The following is a 24,359-nucleotide window of genomic DNA, read 5'->3' on the forward strand; positions in this document are numbered from 1 at the left end:
ATAAAAAAAATAGATAAGTAAATAAATTAAACAGAGAAAAAAAAATATGATGCACAAAACCAAGCTCAACATTTACAAACGCTCACCCTCACGACTCAAGCCGCAGCGCTTTCAACTCGAGTCTGAGGAAATTCTCACAAGTAATGTCTCTTCACGCCCTCCAAGGCTGCCGTCATTCATGGTGGAGGGGGTTCTTTCACCGCGTCGTGCAGTACTCAGACCTGAATAAATCTTCTCCAATGGAATCTGTTAAACAGTAATTTTTTCCTTTTTCAAACTTCAACACATCGCCTTTTTTTTTTCTTTCTTTTCATTTATTTATTTATTTATTTTTTTTTTATCATGTCTCCATACCAACTGACAGTCACGTCTTCCTCTATTGCCAGTCATGTCAAGCTGATTGTCTTGCCATAACGGGAATACACACACAAGACACACACAGAAAGAGAGAGAGAGAGAGAGAGAGAGAGAGAGAGAGAGAGAGAGAGAGAGAGAGAGAGAGAGAGAGAGAGAGAGAGAGGGGGGGGGGAGGGGGGGGCTCAACACATAATTATAGCCTGTTCTGTGTACATACTCACCGTACACATAAACCTTTCGTGCCCGTGCTTCACTTTTCTTTATGGCCTTGCACGGGGTATAATAATTCACAGCCATACAACCACCACCACCGTGCCATAAAGGGCCTTTCTTCTGAGTATAAAGGCACGCTTACACCCATAACCATTGCTTGAAACTACGAGTGTCATGTTACATTGTGAGTATGAGCTCCTTATGTCGTTTTATTCACTCGCTATCTCATTCTATTTAACTGTCTTGCTTTTTAAGTTCCTTTCTATTCATCGGTGTGATTCTTAAGCTGCTTCAATTCTGCTACTTCAACTCACTGGTTCTTTTTACAACTCTAGCACTTCATTTCTCTCATTTGTGTAGGATTCCATTTAATTGTTTTCTACAGACTGGTCCTTACTTAATGAAGCAGCCTTCTTAACCTTATTTTTAGCTAAAGCGACATGTCAACTCAAGGGATTTTATTAGGTAAATATCATTGACCAGAAGTCGTGACGTGTAAATTAAACCACACCTCCTTTCTCAACCCCACTCCATGCCCGGCTCCCCATCCCCACTCCCTCCTTGTTTCTACATTTCTCATAGCCCACACCTCCGTATCACTTCCATCTAAGAGAGAGAGAGAGAGAGAGAGAGAGAGATCCCCTCCTCACCCATTCCTCCACTCTTCCTTCTCCTCCTTTTCCTCCGCCTCTCCCTCCATTCCTCATTTATTCCTCCTCCTCCGTCTCCTCCTACTCCTACTACTACTATCACCATCACTCTCCACCCATCCTCCACCTTCATTCCTCCTTCCTCCTCCATCTCCTATCCATCCATTCCTCACTTCTTTCTCCTCCTCTTATTACTATTACAACAGTCTATACATCTTATTCTGGAGAACACCTGGAAACACTTGAAAACGTTGAAAATTGAGGGAAATATTAAGGAACAGACGCGGGCAGGGAGGAGGGAAGGTCTCGGTCTAGGTCCTGGTGTTTTCACTGTGGGCGCTCTGAACGGGGCTGCAACATGCACTTTATTTAAACCTTATTTGGGGCATTTTGGGGGACATTTGTTTATTTTCGTGGTTAATTATGGCTTTCCTTCACGTCTGAGTCTGGAAACACACGAAGGTTGAACTAAATATTGATGCAGAGGCAAGGAGCTAGCCAGGAAAATATCCGTCTCGGCCCTTATTTTTACGTACGGCAATTTATTTTAAAACTCGCGAGAAGACGCCAAGAATGGAGTGCACTGTATATTCTGATCTGCCACGTACTTCATCTAACACACTGAACATTGACAGAAGAGACTGGAATGGAGGGATGTCCCGGGTCTCGGTCCCTTGATGACGTCACTGATGACGTCACGCTTTAAAATACGTACGTTAATCCATTTTGAAATTGACCTTTCGAAAAAACGGAGCTAGACTGGAATGGTTTATATATTCTGACTTGTCATATACTTTAATTAATACCTGCAATATAAAAATATTTCCAGCCTGACTAATAATAAAGAAAAATTCAAAACACATTCTGTAATTTTTACGAACAGGGCCACAAAAAAATTTTAATATCGAGAAGGAAACCAGAGCCAGACTAGATTATATTACATGTTCTGAATACAAAAAATCTTTACTTTCCATATAAATAAAGAAAACACAAATTCTTCGTCGTATAAAGGAATTTTTTTTTTCAAATCTAGCAACGGGCTTATTTTAAATTTGAAAATACGAATTGTTACACTAGATTTTAATGGATATTATTACTTGGGATACACTTTTTATATTTTTTAAGTCTTTAATCAAGCACCAAAACAATCCTAGGCGTGCTAATAAAAAAATTAAAATTTACAAAATGACGAAAGTGTTACTTTAACCGAAAACAAAAAAACAGGTAGACAACTTTTTTATCATATACTATAACCTGTTATACCTTTCTATTAATAAATTAAATATCAAAACAAAGCAAACTTTACTAATAAAAAAAATAAAATTATGATACAGAACCGAAGTAGTTTTTTTGCACCTCTCCTCCGTACTTCTTGCTCCTCTCCCTTCCCCCTCACAGCACTCCTCTCCCTTCCACTTCCACCTCCTCCACCTACTCCTACATAGCGAGCCTTTAATTCACCTGGAAACACCCGCAAAACTCTCGAAATTACGCTAAATATGTGACGGGAAATTGTTACCTTAGCTGCGGCGGGACGGGGCGGGGACGGAGGGACTTGGCGGAGCTCGGCGGGGCTCGACGGGGCTAGGCAATTCGAGGCGCCAAGGATACCATCATGTGGTGTGGTGTGGTGTTGTGTGTTATGGTATTGTGTGGTGGTGGTGGTGGTGGTGATGTCGTGTGGTGTGGTGTGATATAGTATGGTGTGGCGTGGTGGTGTGGTGTTCACACTACACTCCCACAAGCTAAACTGCCGTGTGTGTGTGTGTGTGTGTGTGTGTGCGCGTGCGTGTGTTTAGCGCCGATCAGAGACGAGTCACAAAGCTGTATAATTGGTGTTAACCCTTAAACCACCACTTGGTGTGTGTGTGTGTGTGTGTGTCTGTGTGTGTGTGTGTGTGTGTGCTTGCAAGCCAGTCTATGTGTACAAATCACAACTTCATCAGCGTGTTTGTTCGTTTGCCTGTGTGTGTGTGTGTGTGTGTGTTTGCAAGCCAATTTACGTGTACAAATCACAACATTATAAGCGTGTTTGCTCGTTTGCCTGTGTGTGTGTGTGTGTGTGTGTGTGTGTGTGTGTGTGTGTGTGCATTACTTCAGTTACTGTGTATGTGTATAAGAATGTATGTATGTATATATGTATGTATGTATGTATGTATGTATGTATCTGCGCTTTGATTAATGTATGTACTCCCACGGCTCCCTAGTTGATGAAGCAACCTTCCTACCCTTATTTTTTTATCTAAAGCGACATGTCAACTCAAGGGATTTTAACAGGTAAATATCATAGGCCAGAAGTCGTGACGTGTCAATTAAGCCACACCTGCATTGTCAACCCCACTCCATGTCCGCCTCCCCATCCTCACTCCCTCCTTTTTTCTACATTTCTCACACCCCCTCTCTATTACCTCCATCTACAAGCTCCCTTCTCTCTCTCTCTCTCTCTCTCTCTCTCTCTCTCTCTCTCTGGTAATTGAGATTTTTTTGGAAATAAAGACTAAAAGACCTGATATTTATGATTACTTTGCTAAAATTGCAATGGCAGGACAACTTCTTGTACCTCCCATCTTTCCCTGGCCCTCCAGTAACTAATCCGTTAGCCCAAAGGAATGCTGTCATCTTATCACTACCCTTCCCGTGCTCCAAGATCCAAGCTACGCGTGGTGTGTGTGTGTGTGTGTGTGTGTTATATACTGTCCTGAATGTGCGAGTTGAGAGAGAGAGAGAGAGAGAGAGAGAGAGAGAGAGAGAGAGAGAGAGAGAGAGAGAGAGAGAGAGAGAGAGAGAATGGGTGAGGATGAAGGAGGAATGAGAAGCATGGGGGTGGGGAAGAGAGATGGGAAGGGGAATGTGAGGGGGAAAGGAAGAAGGTGACCTAAGATACACCGCTCTAAGATAGGCCGCTCTAGCCAGTGACAGCTGCCATGAAAAAAGGTTGACGATGCCATTTTTGTTAGAAATTTAAGTAGGAAAACTGCTTCATCAAATAGGGAGTTCCTTTCTATGCATTAATACAGTTCTTAAAGCTCTTCGATTCTACAACTTCATCTCCCTGGCTAGTGTAGGATTTACCTCAGAGAAGTGGGAGAGGGAAGAGTGAGAGGGAGGGAGAGTACCTCATCAGCAGCATCTATGATTCCGCTGCACCACAAAGGCCTGCCCAACCTCCTCCATTCATCTCTGTCGGCTGCCCGATTATTACACGCCTAGCAAAAGCGATCGTTGCACCTTTATCCAGTTTTCTATCTACCCTCCCTCTTGTAGCAACCTTTGTACACGTGAACATAAATGAGAGTGAAGAGGTGATAGGTCTTGTTTGCCATCCAGTGCGTCGCTTGCCTGTTCGAGTTAGTTCATGAGGTTTACACACTGGTGAGTTTAGCATTGGAGGGGCAAGATTGCTATTCGTCCCTCCTCTCGTTTGGTGGAGAAAAAGGAAAGAGAAAAAGAAGAATAGGAAGAAATATCATTCAGTACCAACGTAATGGTCTTACCTATACCTAATATCATTGTTGCCGTTTTTTCTCTCCACGTTTACTTAGCCAAGATGCATAAACGACTGTTCAGAGTGGCGAGTCGTACCGCTCATACTTGAACAAACCTAAACGCTTTTAATGTTCGTCTTCTTTGTCGATATTAAGACCATTATAAAAGAATACTTACATGGACAGAAAAGAAAAAGAAATTGGGATTTTTCTAAGCTAAAGACAGAGATATTCAAGAGATTAGTACTAAAATAATTGTCTAAAGAGCTGTAAGTGATCAAGTAAAAAGTTATCCGATAGTGAAAGAATTAATTAGACACAATGAGAGGAAGGTGCAAGAGAGTGAAGGAGAGAAAGTAAGGTAGGTAAGAGTAAAGGGACGGGAGAAGAGAGAGGGGAAAGGAGTAGAGAGAAAGGAAATTTTAGCCCCCAGTTCTTTCACTATCTGTCCGTCAAACCTCTTCCCCTTCTGTGACTGTCAAAATTTATACAAATGTTGACAACACTTCACTGTTCGCCGCTCCCTGGGTCCTGTTGCCGCGTCCAATGGGAAATGTCTTCGTATCATTTTTGTCATTGCATCTTTCTCTGTTATTTTTGTTATTTGATGATGACGTGTATCTTTCAGGTTGAGTGATGGTGATAATCGCTATTTTTTTTTATTTCTTAATGCTATTTTGTAACGTGTCTCTCTCTCTCTCTCTCTCTCTCTCTCTCTCTCTCTCTCTCTCTCTCTCTCTCTCTCTCTCTCTCTCTCTCTCTCTGTATCATAGCGGCATCTGGCCCACTTTCTTAACCAGACAGGGAATAGAAAGCGAACAGTGTCACGAAAGGTGTGTCAAAGAGAGAGAGAGAGAGAGAGAGAGAGAGAGAGAGAGAGAGAGAGAGAGAGAGAGAGAGAGAATATATTGCGACAAGCATGTAGTAACCTAGTTTCCAGTATTACCACCTCTGTCTTTCTTACCGTCCTCCCACACACACACACACACACACACACACACACACACACACACACACACACACACACACACACACACCATTATCGTCATTTCCTTACACGATGGAGGCTGGCTGGCTCTCATGTATAACAACTACTGTAATGGTGACTCGTTTGACTAAATGGAAAAAAAAAAAAGACGGAAGGTTTTTACTATCACTTACTTTCTTTTTATATATTTTTCCACTACTCATTTTTCTTTTATTTTTCGTTCTTTTAGTTGGCTGAGTTAAGGAGAAAAGATTTTAACTCATGAATTTCCTTTATAAACTCTTATGTACCGTCTCTTTTCTTTAATGCTGCCAAAGGGAATGAGATTGAGGAGCTGGGTGAGTACGTGGCTATGTTTTGTTTACTATCATTCCCTTCCTTGGCGTGCCTGAGACCCGATGCAGTGTTGCGTCTCTTATTGAGCCTGAATGCCTGTGTATGGTAAGGTGAAATGCAGTAGTAGTAGTAAGGATGATACGTCGTAGAAGTCCGTTGAGTATTGGTAGCTTATTAGTCTCCTTCTGGTGGGTAATTTTGCTTGTGCGTCAGGGAATGTTATGAAATGATTTGGTAGTGAAGGAGAAGTGTAATGGAATCAGTCAGTTGTAGTAGTGGTATGGATGATAAAAGATATGTGGTAGATGTCTGTTGAGTAACGGTAGCTGTAGCGTCAGGGAATGCAATGAAATTATTTGGTATGGAAATGGGAATGAAATCAGTTGGCAGTAGTAAGGATGATAGAGTATATGTGTTTGAAGTCCATTGAGTAGTGGTACGTAGCTGTGTGGTCTCCTGGTGGGTAACTTCATTCGTACGTCAGGGGATGTTATGAAATTATCTGGTAATGACAGAGAAGCATAGTGAGTCAATTAGCATTAGTAGTGGTAATTGTAAATCCCTATCTGATGGATGGCTTACTTGTATTGAGGGAATGTGATAAACTACTTTAGTGATGATAGACACGTGATTTTGTAATACCGTTAGTTTCATGTGTGTTGTATGAATGATGTTATGCAAGTGAAGATGATACATGCTGTTACCTAACCCTTTGACTGCTAATTACATGATTCGAGTAAACCTGAACGACTTTACTAAGCTGAAATCAAACTCCAACACTGCATCACTCCTCTTGCTAACAGTGATATCTTTCAAAATTATTCTCCAAAACTTGCACTAGACCATTTTATTAAACTTCAGGAGACGCAGCAGTCAAATTGTTAATATTTCTGAGATAGCATCACATAGGAAGGTCTGAGTGGGAGGATGTACAGTAAGGTGCAGGGGAGCATGTCAAGTCGTCGTTTTCTCCACGTAAGAACAATGGGACACTTACCTTGTATTATCTTACTGCAGATTGAGGATGAATATTATTTTTTGTACCTGTAAGTAATGCCTTCCTTCCTCCCCTCCCCTCCCACCTCCCCTTCCTCCCACGTCCCCTCCCTCCCTTGTTCACACTCTCCTCCCTTCCCTCCCTATCTTTCACTCGTTCTCTTCTTTCTTCACTTCCTCCTTCGCTTCCCTTTCTCTTCGTTTCTTTCATCTTTCCATCCATCTTAACCTCTCTTCTTCTTTCTTTCTTTCTCTCTTTTTCCCACTCTCCATTTCTCACTCCTTTCTTCTCTGACCCCCCTCTTTGTCTCTCCTTCTCTTCCTCTCCTCTTTCCCTTCGTTTATCTCTCTCCTTCTCACTTCCCTTCTCTCATTCTCACATTATGTCTTGCTAACCCGGTTTCTCTCTTCCTGCCTCCCTCATTTCGCTTCTCGTCTCCACTCACGCGTTCTCTCTCTCTCTCTCTCCCATAATTCTTGTTTCTTATGCTCATTTCTCCTTCACCCGACTCTTTTTTTGTTTTCGTCTTTCCTCCCTTGCATTCTTTTCCCCTTTCTTCACTTACCGTCTGCCTCTGCCTCCTCCTCCTCCTCCTCCTCCTCCTCCTCCTCCTCCTCCTCCTCTTTATTACTCTCATGTTTTCTGCCTGTCTTCCTCCCTTCGTCATTCCTCTCCTTTCACATTCTGCCACCTTCTTTCCTCCTCTCCTTCCCTCTCTCTCACCTTTCTGCTAACCTGTCTTTCTCTCTCCTCTCTTCCCAATTTTCTTACCTTCCTGTTTGCTCTCTTTTCCACCTCACATTCCTCTGTCTTCTTTCTTCTTATTTTCCTATCGTTCCTCTTCTTCCCTCTTCCCACTCTTGTTTTTCCATTCCTCTTCTCTTTCTTATTCTTCCATCTTCCCTTCTGTTCTCCTTCCCACTTTTCTTGCATCCTCATCTTCTATTTCCCTCCTCTCTTTTAATACATTTCTCCTCCTTTCTTTCTGTCTTTATTTTCCTTCTTACTTTCCCTACATCTTTCTTCATCCCACTTGCACATTTCATCTTCTTTCTCAATGTATCATATTTTCTCCTCTCCTTCCCTTCTTTCTCCGCATCCCTCCTCTCCTCCCCCTCTCTCCTAAAGGCAGCGCCCAAGTGGAAACTCTCGAGCTGGGTATGTCTTGTAGAGGTGTTCTGTGCTTCACAGGTAATGGCAAACACGTACTACACAAAGCATTTTGTCTCGGTGTTCTTAATTTGGCAGTTTGGTTGGTTATTAGTGTGCCTCGCCTCTTGTCCGTTTTCCTTCTTGTGTGTGCGTGACTTGTCTATCTGTCTGTATGTATATTTATTTGGTATGGTCGTACGTGTGTTTGTGTATCTTTGTGTCTGTGTCTCTGTGCTGCATTTCTGTGGTTGCTTATCCTTTTCTTTGTCTCTGGTTGGTCTGGTGGCTGCTTTTGATGTCTATATGTGTATCGTGAGTTTCTTCTATTAACTTTCTTTTTTTCCCTCTGCAATGTTCAGTGTTTTTTCTTCCCTGTATATGCTACGATATTTTCTCTGTAAACCTCTATAATTCCCTGTAATTTTGTATGATTCTCTGTAGTATTTCTCTTTTCCGCTCGTTGTCTTCACTGTCTTTTCCTCTGGCAGGCGCTGTTTGTCTCGCTGCCAGTCTCAAATCTCTCTCTCTCTCTCTCTCTCTCTCTCTCTCTCTCTCTCTCTCTCTCTCTCTCTCTCTCTCTCTCTCTCTCTCTGCATGGCACACAATAAGTAGAGCATCACCATGGACTTCATATGGTTGCAATGCCTCGCTTGACGTGTCCCTGCTGCAGAAGGCGTCAGGATGTTATTGTTTTCATGTCTCGTCACGTTTCTCAGCACATACGTGTTTTGTGTGTTATTGCAGGGCCAGGTTTAGGTCACAGCGCGAGGAATATATTTTTCGGTGTTGTAATATTAACTCGGTGGTTGTTTGTGTGTGTATTGCGTTTGTTTTCTCGGTTTTATTATTTTTTCCTTGTTTTTTTCCTCAATCACCACAGACAGTATATATTCGCTGTTGCCCTGATGGTTGTCATTATCATTGTCATTATTATTAATTCAAACGTCATTATCCTCATTATTATTGCTTCTATTATCCTCATCATCTACATTTATCTTTCTCTTTTTTTTTATGGGAATCGGCTCATCTGTATCATTCTTATCTTCATCTTTACCGTCACCCCACCACCCATGAGAGACCATCACCACCATCATCATCATCACTCCCCCCATTACCATTAGGGGAGTGAGCTCATCTACTCATCCATACCATCTTTTATCTTCATCTGCACCATCATCGTCACCACTATCACCAAGACCGTCACCTCCGTCATCATCACCATTCCCTCCATTACCATTATTATCCCCATTTATCTTCACCATTGTGCTGCTTGGGCCACATCCTTATCATGTTCACTTAAAACTTCATCTTGACTTCAATCACCTGGAATTGAAAGATAAACCCAAACAACTACCACCATCACCACCATCACCACCACCACCACCACTGCACAGTTAGCCAGAGGAGGAGAACTGTTGATGTTGGTAGTGGTGGAGGCAGGGAGGGTAACAATAACAGTACAGCATCATGGGAGGTCTGACAGGGCGCAGCAGGGTTGGCAGGGGAAGAGGAGAGGGTTAACTGTATCTTATTGGTTATGTCAACTCTGGGTGGAAGGGAAGGGAGGTGAAGGGGTGACCGGGGAGGGAGAGAAGAGAATGATGTGAGAGAAAAGGAAGTTAAGAGGAAGGGAAGAGAAGAGAAAGGAAGAAGGTAAAAGAAGGGAAAGGAAACGTGAGAGTGTGGATGTGGTGAAGGGAAGAGAAGGAATGGCGTGTGAGGTGGTGATAAAAGGGAAGAGAAGAGAAAGGATGATGGTAGAAGGGAAGAGAAGAGAAATTATGAAGAGGGAAGGGGAAGAGAAGGTAAACGAAGATAAAGGAAGCATGGGAGTGAAGATGTGGTGAAGTTAAGAGAAAGAAGGGGAGTCGGGGTGATGGAAGGAATGTGAGGGGGAAAGGAGTGTGAAGGAAGGGGGGTGAGAGGGTGATATAAGTGTCAACCATTCATAACAGCAGCACCAGTAAATGCCTCTCGTGAGACAGGGATATTGGTGGTAATGGAATAAGAACAGGACCAACACAACGGAAAGCAAAGGATGAACAAACGGCACCACACCTCTTGGCCCTTTACGAAATTCAGATTTTTATTCATCTACACCATGGACAAAAAAACAAACCCAGAAAAAAAAGTTAATTATCTCCTTGAAAAATCCAAAGGAACTACTGATTAAAAAAAAAGGTGCCTTGAAACTCCCCTCTAGAACCAGGTCAGGTCGTAGCAAGTAGGAAATACACATTCAGGCAGAGAGATAAGCTACACTGACTTCTAATTCAGAGGAAATCATGTAGGATACTGAAGACGAAGGCAGGAAGGAAGGAGGAAAGTGCAAGAGAAGGACATAAAAAGAGTATTAGAAACTGGCGGTGGTAGTGGCAGTGGTGGTGATGGTGATAGTGCATAAGTGGTCCTAATTAGTGGTAGTACAGGTTATAGCGGTTATACAGGTACACGTGATAATAGTGGCGAAGGTTATGATGGTGGTAATGGTGGTGGTGATGGTGGTGGTGATGGTGGTAATGGTAGAAGTGTTGGTGGCAGTGGAGGCATTGACCAGCACTGCATGACCCTCCCCCCACTTCCTCCACTCTCCTCCTGCGTCACGCCACGGGAAGGCGAGAGATAGCTGGGTGACGTGTGCCGTGACCACAATGGCCGGGCCGCGATAAGACAGGTCGCCCAATGATTCACTTGGCAACATTCTCCACGCAGCCACCCACTGAAGGTCCTGTATGTGTGTGTGTGTGTGTGTGTGTGTGTGTGTGTGTGTGTGTGTGTGTGTGTGTGTATGTGTGTGTGTGTGTGTGTGTGTGTGTGTGTGTGTGTGTGTGGCATGTATAGATAGGTAAGCAGAGATTGGTAGATAGATAGATAGATAGATAGATAGATAAGTTGACAATCTGGTTTATGGACTGAAAACTTAGGTAATAAAAGGAGTTATTGATGTACGTGTGTGTGTGTGTGTGTGTGTGCGTGTGTGTGTGTGTGTGTCTAGTCGTCTGTCTGTCTGTCTGTCTGTCTGTCTGTCTTCACTCCCTCCCTCGCAGGGCAACAAAACTCGAATACCAACATGCACACGGACATTCCAACATTAATTTCTTTACTCCCCGTATCCTGTGTGTGGCCGAACTGGAGGTGGAGGGAGACTTGCATCTGCAGTCACGCAATGCAACACAACCACCAACACAGCACACTGCACTTGAAAAAATAAAGGCGCATTATGACTCGTTCCCTCAAAAAGAAGTTAGACCATTAAGTATTCTGCGGAGTTTTGACTAAAAAGAGGCCGATTATTTAAATTGTTTGGTATGGATAATAACTCGTGTGTGTGTGTGTGTGTGTGTGTGTGTGTATGTTAAGTTTCCTACGATTATCTCTCTCTCTCTCTCTCTCTCTCTCTCTCTCTCTCTCTCTCTCTCTCTCTCTCTCTCTCTCTCTCTCTCTCTCTCGTAATTCTTCTCACTTTTCCTCATTTCTTCCTCTTTACACTTATTCTCTCTCTCTCTCTCTCTCTCTCTCTCTCTCTCTCTCTCTCTCTCTCTCTCTCTCTCTCTCTCTCTCTCTCTCTCTCTCTCTCTCTCTCTCTCTCTCTCTCACCCATCCCAGCCCAGCCGTTCCCTATCCCCCCTGCAGTCCTCCCCCTACTCTGCTCTTTGTCTCACTTAGTGTCCTGATGGGGCTTAACGTGCGCATCCTGTGTGTTCCGAGGCCTAGGACACCACATAGAGGATACAGAGAGGGAGTTTCCTGGCTCCTGAACTCTATCCATCTTCCTTCTATTCGTCCCCTTCCTCCTTTTATTCCTCCTCCTCTTCCTCCTCTTCCCGTGGCGCCAGACGACCTCGCTGTTTCGCTGCCAAAAATAATCGGTTAATCAATCTTTCAATCAATCTTCTTCTCGTCCTCTTCCACCTCCTCCTCCTTCTTATTTGGTTATAATGCACTTGTTCCACTTATTACTCTTCCTTTCTCTCTCTTTCTGTTTTTTATTTTTGTTTTCTTTTATTTTTTTCGTCTCCCCCTCTTCGCTCCTCTCCTGCCACTTCTATTTTAAGGCGTAGAGGGATGAGGAAGAGTTTAAGAAGGTAATAGGAAGATGAGTCTCCAGGATGAGGTAATAGGGAGTGAGTCATCCTTTGGGGAATGGCAGGTGACGTCACTCCGGATTACTCCTACGGACGGGAGAGGAAAAGGAGGAGGAGGAGGAGGAGGAGGTGGTGAAGTGTTGTATAATGAGACAGTTCCTTGTCGCATTGCAGGCCATCCGTTTTCTTCCTCAGATTATTACGTTATATATTTTAGTGTAAGTGTTTCCTTCGCATCATGCAGGTTATGAAGGGTTGCTTCGTTATATATTTTACTGCGAGTGTTTCCTTTTGTGTTATTCATTCTAGGAAGGAAAGAGGACAAGTTACGCGCGCATTCACACACACACACACACACACACACACACACACACACCAAACAATTAACAAGACAAGAAAAGATAAGAATGTATAGAAATAGGTTCCCAAACAGAGCAGTAGATCACAAAAATGCATTACCAGATGAAATGGTGCGTGCGAACAAGGGAAATATGTCAAGTTGATATTAAAGAGACGGAACATTACGAGCTTAACTTAATTCAATGAAAGAAAATATGACATTAAGAGCAAGTAAGTAGAAATCGATTCACACACACACACACACACACACACACACACGAAGCTATACATGCCCAGAAAACAAATGACTCCGTCTGTCGCTGAGTCATCCATCGTGTTGCGTTGCCTTACGTAAGCCTTGCCATACATAGATCATTTAAAGGACGACGTTGCTGCCCCGACTCTTACCACAGAGCCGTCAGCGAAGGTAAACAATGACGAGGAGCAGGAGCGAGGCCATGGGGGTAACGGGGTAGCAGCAAGGGCGCGGCGCGAGGGGTAGCTAGGGAAAAAGTACTGGTGGTTGCATAATGTTTGGGAGGGAAGGAGTGAAAGAAAACGGTGTAAACGCTACGCCCTAAGACAACAAGTGGTGGGCCAACACAAACACCATTGGGAATAGCGGGGGAATGTACCGTATCAGTAGTGGAAGTGGGAAGTTGAGATTTTTGCGTGCGAGATTTTTTTTTTTTTTTTTTTAAGTAATGGTGTTGGTGAGAGAGAAAAGAGGGGGAGTAGAAGTATGTGCAAGAAGAAGAAGAAGAAGAAGAAGCCAATAGACCAGGAAGTAAAAAACAATTAAGGAAGTAATTTTACCTACAAGAATTTATGTTATGGTTTTAGAGAAGAAGAAGAAGGAGAAGAAGAAAGTCAATAGCAAAACAGTATTTGAACTTATCTAAGGAATTTTAGGGGAAAGAGAATCGCACTGTAGGCTGTAAACAATATTTTCTTCAACAGACATAAATATTTCATCATGCCGGATAGTGTCAAAAAAGATTATGCTGGGAATACAAACAAATAGTCGTACATTTTGAGGGAGTAAAGGACGCAAACCACATGAAGAAAGAGTAAAAACGATCTCTTGCACATTCAGTATTAATAAATCTGTTGGTTTTGGCATCAGCATTTTTTTTTTCTTTATTTTTATGCAGCGTTGCGCGGCGTCAGAGATGAGAATAGTTTGACTTTCTCGAAATTCAAACAAAAGATCAGCAAGACAGTTGAATTCTTGTGTTTCTTTCTTTTTATCTTTATTATAATTTTTGTTACGCATTGCTGAAAGTAGAAAAGAAGAACAAAAAGGAGGAGAAGAAAGAGAAAATAACAATAATAAGAACAATCTTAAGAATATTGAGAACATGAAGCGAAACCAGTAACAACAACAATATCAACATCATCATCAACATCAACAACAACAACAACAACAACAACAATAACAACAACAACAACAACAACAACATCATCATCAATATCAATAACAACAACAACAACAACAACAACAACAACAACAACAACAACAGAAACACAAAAATATAAAAAGCAATAACAATTCTCGAAAGCAGCATAACCCAAGTGAGCCACGGGGCGGTAACACGACCCTGGTGGCGGTGAACAGTGAAGTGCCACTGACGCTTGTACCATTTTTTAAGTCAACAGAAGGGGAGAGTGGACGGTGAGACAGTGAAAGGATTGTGTGCTAAGATATCCTCATCTCTCCATCCTTCCTCCTCCCTCCCCTCCCTACTCACTCCCTGATATCTCAACCCTGCGCCTCTTTTTTTTTTTTTTTTTCTTTTTTATCAATCCCTCTCCCTTGCCTCCCCTCATTGTGTCTGTTTAAGCTAGTTCGAAGGTCAATAGAGTGAGAGATAAGATCGCAGCCTCCACACAATTCCAAGGGCCATTGAAGCGCCGTGTTATTTCATCTATTTACTATTTTTTCAGCATCAAGAGGCTCGCTAAGGGCTAAAAAAAAAAAATGCTGAAAAAAATGAAGAAAAGGAAAGCTCCGATTCACAAAAAGCTGAATAGAGAAAGGTTCCATTCTGGTTGGTCAGTTTAATTTCGGATGCGTCTTAATTCTCGTCTCTTGAAATAACCCAAGTCAGGAATGTGGATAAACAGAACCAGGAAAGAGTATTCGAGAGTAAATTAGTGAATGAAATGAAAGAGTGAAGTACTGGTTAACTCTTGCAATAGTAAGATAAACAGAGTAAGAATAATAGTGAGTAGACATAAGAGGGTATAAAAAAACAGAAACTGGCGGACTTAAAGTTTATAAAAAGGGACGAAAGAGGGAAGATATTGGTTAACTCTTGCAATGGTAAGGTGGACAGAATATGGATGGGAGTTAATGGAAATAGAATGGCAGAAAAATGTATCAGCCATACAGAGTTTACAGAAAAAGGATGACAGTGATAAGTATTAGTCAGCTTTTTGCATTAATAAGGCGAAATGAATAAAAGATGAGAGTAAAAAATGCAGAAATGTTCAGTGTTGCATGAAGGGAGATGAAGTCAACAGAGATCATGATAAAGCAACACACTTGAATTCCCAACAAAACATTACGCACATATCATACTTTCTCATTTTTACCGCTGCTTATGCCCACTCACCCTTTTAACCAAACACTGTAAGTACATTATCTCCTGCTGTCTCATGCTCACCTCTGCTTACACTCACTCACTCTTCCTTCTCTTCTTTAAGAACCGAGCGAAGCAAGGAATTAAAGTCGTAGAGCTGGTGAAGAGGCTTAATAGATGCAAGGATAAAGTCGTGGAACTGGTGTAGAAATTTAATGGACGCAGGGATGAAATCATACTCTTCCCCTCACATCTGGTCTATCTCAAAGAGGCGAGGTAAAGGAGGTCGTGGAACCAGTAAGGAAGTTTAATAAATGCAGGGATAAAATTAAAGAGAGATATGAATGCAGGAGATGAGGGAAATGAACTCTTGAGAGAAGGAATGTCAACAAACACTTCAAATTTCGTACATAGTTGTTTTAAAGCTTTGTGTTTAAGGAATGCCGGCTGTGTATAGAAGGGCAGGCATACGTTGACTGATATTCGAGGGTTATTTATGGCGCCGGGAGATCCTGTTAATGCGGTGCCAAAATCTATCTTTCCATTAATTAAACAAAGGTTATTTTCGTACTTAGAAACATTTGTTGAGCTAAGATTTAAAGAAAATTATCTAAGTGAATAAGGTACTCGTATGATAAGAATGAAGATCCAATTACATTACCCCTTTTTCTATAGATAATTTAGCCATGGAAGATTTTTTTTTTTTAATCAATAAACAGTTTAATTCAGGAACAAGGAATTCTTCATCATGGACGAGTAAGGATGAACTTTATTATAAATGCATTGTTCCGTAGGATATTGTTCGTACGGGCGGAATCTCGACGTTGTGAGAGTGAGTGTGCTTGAATGGAGTGGTCACGTAGAGGGAGAGAACTGATTGATTCATTGATTTTGTGACGCAACAGCAGCATCGTATTGCGCCGGGAGGAACAGTAAACGTTTGGTGTTGACGGAAAGCATGAATACGAACAGCTGATGGTTGTAAGATATATAGAGAAAGGAGATCGTGTGATGTGTGGAATGAATAAACAGGTTATCCGTGGATGTGACGGAACACAAAATCGTGATAGTTCATGGCTCGTCAAGATGGCAGTATTTGAGTGTACATTTACATTACTCGTGGGAACTCGTTCATGGTTTTGTGGCGAAAACCTTACAATGGCGCGTGATGTGTCAATGGGCGCGGGATTCACCTCACTTCACCGTGCTAGATTTTCTCGGAATTATTTTTTATAGGCTTGAATATGTTCTTATTTAATCCCTTGAGAAAATTATAGGGTGTGTAGCAGTGGCCTTCAGCCCATGCCGCTGCAAGGGACAAGAAGCCACTCCCCAGAGGGACGGGAAGCAGCTTTCAGGCCAGCGGCAGCACCGGCACTCGTCCATTGCTGTGTGGACAAGGGCACAGCTCAAGTGTTCCGCTTCGTTCTGGTAATTTCCTGGTGGCGATGAAATTTCACGAATGTTGCCTGAATAACACTGAGAAGCGCGGCTGTTCACTTCTCTGTTGACACATCCACGTGTTTGGTGGCAATGTTACGACACAGCTGCCACCGCAATGCGCGTCCTCCCCGCCAGCCTTGCTTGCCGCCACGCCGTCGCTGGGTCTCCTCGTGCCAGCACCGCAACAGCTGCAAGAAAGTGGACTTTACATCGCCGAGCAGAAACTAAATGCTTCTTGCAGTCAAACAATATTTCAACTTTTAAGTGAAAATGTCGGAGCTGCTGATCACACTTGCGCTCGTTCATCATTCACGGGACGTTTTACGGAAGGAGTTGGAGTGTGGTCTTTCGTTCAATGTTGGTTGGATGTTAGTTACGGATCGCTTTCCCTTCCCACGATACTGGATCGCTCGCCCCGTCACCGCTGAACAGCAAATGTGTGTAGCATGTTGGGGCAGCAGCAGCCTCTCAGGTTACCTCAGAGGCCTCGCGTACCAATTTTCTCTTTCTTTTTTTCTTTCTTTCCCTATTCTGCCTTTCCTTCTTTCTTTCTTTACTTTCTTTATTCCTGAATATCAGCTTCACTTTATGCGGCTGACGGAGGGCTTTCAGGAGCACACTTGCTCTCCCCACTGACTGTCTCGGTAATCAAGGAAATATTTAGTATCCTTTTTAGCTTTTAAATTAAGAGTGTGGTGTACAGGGTGAGTGCCCGAGGCGCACAGTAACGGTGGGGCTTTGGGTCTCCAGGTAGCGGAAAGTTTGTGGCTTCAGTCAAGGGGCGCGCCGCTGCCACAGGCTGATTTAGACTGCCTGTCACTTGTCGTCCGAGGTGACTCGGTTTGAGCCTGAGTGTTTTGTCTCGGCCGTCGCCACCGCGTTGACGGTAGCCTTACTTTGAAATGAATAACGGAATGAAAATACAAGGATGGGAGTGGCAAATTTTTTTTTTGATAGATAATGTTACTGGGTATATCTCTAACTTCAACACACTCACACACATCCCTGGCAGGTAAATTTGAGGTCATTCCCTCTCACTCCAGCGAAACACTTATGATGGGAACGTACGTACTGTACATCCTCCCAGAGAAGCAGCAGCACCAACTCGATTCAGCCGTGAAGTCAATGGCCGTCGGCTTCTTCGCCACGGGGGGTTTGCACCACACGGAACAGGTTGGCTGCTTTGATACATAGAGCGGCGATCGTGCTCCTAGCGATGCCATAGATGGAAAGCAGGATGTAAAGGAGGACATTCATTGTGATACTGTTAAGTTCATAGGATGGCGAGACGGCATGACGCGGGAAGCAGGCAACTTGAGCTTCTCCTTCAACCTTCTGCTACAGATAGACGCTTGATTAGCAGCCCACGCCTTCCTCTATCTCCGTGATGTATATACACAGGCAGTGTGTGTGTGTGTGTGTGTGTGTGTGTGTGTGTGTGAGTGTGTGATATTCATATGTACATTACGTGTTAATGTTTGAACACACATGTTGGAGGACAAATATGAAAAAAAAAAAAAAGATAATGTTCGAATACACATACAGACAGACAAATATGGCATGAAAGAGCAAAGCACGAAAAGCGAAAGAATGAAAGGTATGAAAGAAATAAAGAAAGAAAGAAGACATGGAGTAGAGAAAGAAAGAAGTACTCAAACATCGGGTAGTGATATCGACTTCTCTTAATCCAAGATGGTCTGTTTGACGTGCCTGGGGAGTGAGTCACCTGGTGGCCCGTCCTCGCTCAGGGACGCAACACGTTCCCTCTGCTCTTTTTGCGTCTCTCTCTCTCTCTCTCTCTCTCTCTCTCTCTCTCTCTCCTCTCTCTCTCTCTCCTCTCTCCTCTCTCTCTCTCTCTCTCTCTCTCTCTCTCTCTTCACCCTTTTCCTTTCTCCTCCATCTGTCTATTCCCACTCTTTTTTTTCATTTTATCTTTTCTCTTAACTTCATATTTCCATTTCCTCATTCTCTCTCTCTCTCTCTCTCTCTCTCTCTCTCTCTCTCTCTCTCTCTCTCTCTCTCTCTCTCTCTCTCTCTCTCTCTCTCTCTCTCTCTCGAATGCTGAGACTTGATAAGAAGAAACAATCGGTCAATAACTCCGCCTTTTTTTTTTTTTCTACCATTTGATTTGTGAGTAATTTGAGAGCTTTTCTCAGTTGCATTTCCCATCCATCCATCCATCCATCTAGAGAGAGAGAGAGAGAGAGAGAGAGAGAGAGAGAGAGAGAGAGAGAGAGAGAGTATGCGAGTTTCATAACACGGCAATTTTCAAAAGACACCGACCACCACCAGTAGTCACTATGGTGGTGGTGGTGGTCTGTTGTCTCTCACACTAGTTAAGGCAGTTGCTTTTGACTTGCCAATGAGAGAGAGAGAGAGAGAGAGAGAGAGAGAGAGAGAGAGAGAGAGAGAGAGAGAGAGAGAGAGAGAGAGAGACATACGCGTGCTACACAATCTCACTCTCATCCTTGATCTCCTGATGATACACAGGCAGGCCTCTGTGGTAGTGATGGTGACCTTCCCGACCTTAAATGTAGGCGGGATGAACGAGACGGTGAGGTCATCTTGGCTGGCAGCAAACGAGGGATGACGAGGGAGTGTCTGGGGAGAGGCGGGGCGAGGCAGAGACGGATGGAAGTTTGCATAGTAGTGATGAGGATGTGGAGAGAGAGAGAGAGAGAGAGAGAGAGAGAGAGAGAGAGAGGAGAGAGAGAGAGAGAGAAGAGAGAGAGGAGAGAGAGAGAGAGAGAGAGAGAGAGGAGAGACATTATACACGTGGATGTTACGTATTGATGATGAGGGAGGGTGAAAGAAAAGAAGGAAAAGAACGAGGAAAAGAGACAGAGAAAGAGATAACTGCTGGTAGAAGAGAATAACGATGACAATGGGTGAGGGAAGGAAGGCAGGGATGACAGGAGGCCGGAGAGAGGGAGGGACTGAGAATTTGTGGTTGATAGACGGAGGGAGAGAGGGAATGAGGCTAAAAGAGGGAGGGCAGAAGGCAGGCAGGCAGGGAGGGAGGGAATGAGGGTGGGTCGTTCTTGGGACCTGCCAGTATCACTTACTCTACCTTCACCTCCTCCTGTTCCCCTGTTGCTGAATCTTGCGCTGCTTATGCTGACGACGCACTTTCCCCATTGACAAACCTGTATGCAAAGCAGTCAGCGATTCTCTTTCTTCTCTCCCTCCTTCTTTTCATCGTGTTACACTCTCCTGTTGATCTACCCGTCACCAAAACTACTACTTGTGTGTCCACTACAAATATTTGTCGGGTTGCAACGCGGTACGAAGACGCTAAAAGAAATAAACAGAATAAACAGTTAACATTTTACGAAGCGTCTGAAATTGTGTCATTATCCACTGAGTAAAGTAACAGGATATTGGCGAGGTTATACATATAGTGCTTTAATTCAAGGAGAGATAACAGCAGGCGGGGTAGCTTTCAGGCAGCTCAGTTATTGCAAACATCCCCCTCCAATCCAGTCCCTCCCGTTGGCTTGGCTCGCTCGCTCGCTTCCTCACCTCGCCTACGAGTGTGAAATTTCTGGAGCTTCTCCCTCCCGTCCCTCCTTAGCTCACCCTTCTTCTTCCCTCCCTTCCTCCCCTCCCTTCCCTATCTCTGCACGGAGCGGTGAAATGAGAGAGAGAGAGAGAGAGAGAGAGGAGAAGAGAGAGAGAGAGAGAGAGAGAGAGAGAGAGAGAGAGAGAGAGAGAGAGAGAAAAAAAAAAAAAAGAAAATGAGCCGCGTCACCAGCCCCACGGCGGTGACATCAACCAGTGTGGTGTTGGTGGTGACTCATGGGTGACGTCACGCTGGAAAGGCACCTCAGTCTGACCTGGTGGGGAAAGGGGGCGCTGGGGAATACGTGGGACTGGGGGAATATGTGGGGCAGGGGCAGTACGTGTGGGGGGGGAAATTCTTGGGAGTGCAAGGGGCGGGAGGTGAAATTGATGGGGCATGGGATCTGAGAAGCGAGCTAAGAGGAGGGAGAGCTTGGAGGGAGAGTGAATGCGAGAAGTCTAGGAAGAACTCGGGAAGAACATCACTCGGACTTCTTTAACCAGAAATTTTTATCAGTGTAGGAGTCCCGTCAGTCCGCCAGCCAGCCAGCGACGTGTGAAATTCAAGTTGATGAAAACAAAATAGACCTGCACTATGCAACATTCACGGCCTCCAAAAGTGAAAACACTCGCTCGACTTCTCCAGCCATAAGAATGAAAAAAAAAATGTTGATAATGTGTTTATTTTAGAAGAAAGGGCGATTGTATTACCATATAGTAGCCAGCCCTATGTGTGTGTGTGTGTGTGTGTGTGTGTGTGTGTGTGTCGGAACGAGCTCATGTAATAAATTACAGATCCACGGTCCCACAGCCAGAACACACACACACACACACACACACACACACAGAGAGAGAGAGAGAGAGAGAGAGAGAGAGAGAGAGAGAGAGAGAGAGAGAGAGAGAGAGAATATACTGTAGTCCTTATTAATGCATCAGTATCCATTAGCAACCCCAGTCAAGGATATAAAGAAAAAAGACAGTAGTAAAGAATGAAAGGAAGTCCCCCTGCCCCTCTCTACCCCTCTCATCCCTTAAAAAAAAAACATGCAGACACGCTAATAAACAATCAGGCTTTATCAGCAGATCACCACTACCGCCACCTCCCATTGACCGTACGTCGTGGCAGCGCTGTCGGGGAAGCAGCTGATCCACCCCACCACAAGCTACCGCTCCGCTCTCCCTCCCTCGCCCCTCTCTCCTTCCGTCCTCCCGCCAGCCAACCCCGCCACCCGTTGCTGTCGTTATGGCCTTCCTCTGCACCAATTTTATACCCTCTCCGGAGCGTCTGGCGTTAATAGCGAGGTGCAGAAGGTCTAATATGTCCACAGTATACTTAAGGGAGGGGAGGGGGTTGAGTGCGAAATTCAAGTAGTGTCAAACTGTAAATGCATCTCGCTCTTATGACTGCAGTAGTAGTAGTAGTAGTAGTAGTAGTAGTGTAAGTAATGTAGGTAACTCATTCGTTCGTTTTAGTTGTGTGTGTGTATGTGTGTGTGTGTGTGTGCGCCGAAAAAGCATTATGGCCATGACTAAATATGGAGGAACTTAAATCACCACATTTCCCGGGAGGCTAAATGGGGAACTTTTGAAGCAGCCGGTGTGAGAGGGAGAAGGAGAGGGAGGGGGGTGAGGGGACCAGTAGGGGGAGGAAGAGTAACAGTGACGGGTTCCTCCTTTTCCTCCCCCTACTCTCTCTCTCTCTCTCTCTCTCTCTCTCTCTCTCTCTCTCTCTCTCTCTGGTGTACGATTTAGTAAGCAAAAGTATACACATTTATACACTTAAAAACTAAATAAAGCATAAAAGCAGGGAACAGAAGGCTAAAAAAAAAGAAGGAACTTGCATTATTCAACAATTTCTAAATGAGTAAGCAAGTGTGTTGGTGAATCAGTCGAGATTTTCCGGAATTAAAATGCAAAAAATCCGAGAACTGAAGCACGAGAGGCAGATCCAAACGAAAAGTCCCGTTCTTATTATCAACGGTGCACCTGTTTGCTCGCTGGGCCGCTGAGGGTGAGTGTCCGTCCCGTCTCGCCTGCTGCTGGTACTGCTGAGGATATAAATGTATGCATAAAAAGACTTCAGTGACGTAAATTTGTATTGATTCTTGCGGTGACGCGACTCGAGCTCATCCTCCTCCCTCTCCCTCTCTCACTCTCCTTCCCTCCCTTCCTTGTTTGAACTTTTGACATTTCCGCATCGCGACCTCCTCCTCTCCTCTCCCCCTCCCTCCCTCTCTCCTTACCCCTTCCTATGCGCTCCCAATACTTTCCTTCAGTCTCTAGTACAAGTAGATGCAATACGGTTAGTCTCTCTCTCTCTCTCTCTCTCTCTCTCTCTCTCTCTCTCTCTCTCTCTCTCTCTCTCTCTCTCTTAATCGGTCCTTTCCTTTCTTCCTTTATTTTGTTATCTTCTACGTTATTTCTCTTTATAAATTTTGCGATACTGGTTTCACATTGTTCATCTCTATCTTCGTACTGTTCTTTCATCCTCTCCATTACATTCTTCATTCCCTTACGATCTGCCACCACCACGACCACCAACACCATCTCTCTCCCTCTCCTCTCGTAACTTCCCTGCTATTTGATACGATGCGAAGAGGAGTAGGAGGAGGCGCTGGAGGGTGAGGAGATAGCCTAGCGCCTCTGCGGAAAACACTCCCTCGCTTGATCGCTTGGGTGGCTGCGAGGCGAGGAAAGTTTCCGATTTTAGCCTCATTACTTTTCTTTGGGGCAAGCTGCGGGCGGGTCTGGTATGCGTCTGTCTGTCCGTCTCTCTCTCTCTCTCTCTCTCTCTCTCTCTCTCTCTCTCTCTCTCTCTCTCTCTCTCTCTCTCTCTCTCTCTCTCTCTCTCTCTCTCTGTATGATACGTTCTTCTTTTGTATCTGTATTCTATTGTTCTGGTTTATGTTCTCAGGTATTCTCTCTCTCTCTCTCTCTCTCTCTCTCTCTCTCTCTCTCTCTCTCTCTCTCTCTCTCTCTCTCTCTCTCTCTCTCTCTCTCTCTCTCTCTCTCTCTCTCTCTCTCTCTCTCTCTCTCTCTCTCTCTCTCCCCCACCTAGTCAGTCAGTCAGCCACTACCACTCCCTACTCGTTCTTTATTGTACTTCTTATCTTGTTGGAGTCGCGGTAAGGAGGGCGAGGGTCCTGGTGAAGTGACGCCGCCCTGCCCCTCCTCTCGACCAGCCGCCGTCACACCCTTTCACGTCTTCATTCATAAACTCCCAGACGGGACCGCTAAGCTCAGAGACTAGGCGAGGGAAGGCATGCCGGTGGTCTCTCTCTCTCTCTCTCTCTCTCTCTCTCTCTCTCTCTCTCTCTCTCTCTCTCTCTCTCTGTCTGTCTGTCTGTCTGTCTCCTGCCGGCGTCTGGTAGTGATGGGTGGTGGTGATGGTGGTCGTCGTAGTCATCTTGGTCTAATCTCTAATGATCATACCGGAGAGGAACGGGATGTGATGTGACGTTTTGAGTGATGATTAGCTCAAGTGATAATGATGATATCTTGTAAATGAGAGAGAGAGAGAGAGAGAGAGAGAGAGAGAGAGAGAGAGAGAGAGAGAGAGAGAGAGAGAGAGAGAGAATAAGTGTATGGCTAATCAAAATAAAAGTTTTACAACTATTATTCACTTTAATTTAAGAATTAGAACGAAAAAACATAATGAATGCATTTTCTTTAAAAGTGAGAGAGAGAGAGAGAGAGAGAGAGAGAGAGAGAGAGAGAGAGAGAGAGAGAGAGAGAGAGAGAGAGAGAGAGAGACCCTACTGAAGAGGACAACAACTGAGATGAGGTTATGACACGAAAGAGGAATAATTGGAAGCAGAGGGAAGAGGGAGAGAGAACGAGGTGAAGGAAGCGAAGGAGAAAGGGCAAATGATGGCACAGGCAGGTGAAGGAACATAGATAGGACGCAGGCGGATGTGATAGGGAGGGAGACAAGGACGAGTAGAGGCAATGGATGTTAGCAGCGGGAAGACGAGGTACGATAGGGTGTGCTGGTGATGGACGTGGCAGGGAGAAAGAAAGGAACGGAGGGAAGTACGTTGAAAAAAGAGAAGGGCGGGCTGTATGCAAGTGGGTGCGACGTGGAGGCAGACAGGTAGGGAAAGGTAAGCGTAGGCAAAGTAAAATAGCAAGGAGTTAGTAATAGACGTGGCAGGGAAAGAGAAAGGAA

At 44.2% G+C, this 24,359-nt stretch overlaps 1 protein-coding gene across 1 annotated transcript in view; it reads left to right on the forward strand.

Moving 5' to 3' along the window:
- The first annotated feature begins 16,489 nt into the window (after positions 1-16,489).
- Positions 16,490-24,359, forward strand: part of LOC135103244 (uncharacterized) — a 108,314-nt gene continuing 100,444 nt past the window's right edge. The window contains exons 1-4 of the mRNA XM_064009289.1: positions 16,490-16,618; positions 17,381-17,462; positions 17,643-17,803; positions 19,121-19,184. Coding sequence (XP_063865359.1) covers positions 16,490-16,618; positions 17,381-17,462; positions 17,643-17,803; positions 19,121-19,184 — 436 coding nt within the window. The remainder of the gene's footprint in view (positions 16,619-17,380; positions 17,463-17,642; positions 17,804-19,120; positions 19,185-24,359) is intronic.

This window comes from Scylla paramamosain, chromosome 9 (genome assembly GCF_035594125.1).
Source record: "Scylla paramamosain isolate STU-SP2022 chromosome 9, ASM3559412v1, whole genome shotgun sequence".
Classification (NCBI taxonomy): Eukaryota; Metazoa; Arthropoda; class Malacostraca; order Decapoda; family Portunidae; genus Scylla; species Scylla paramamosain.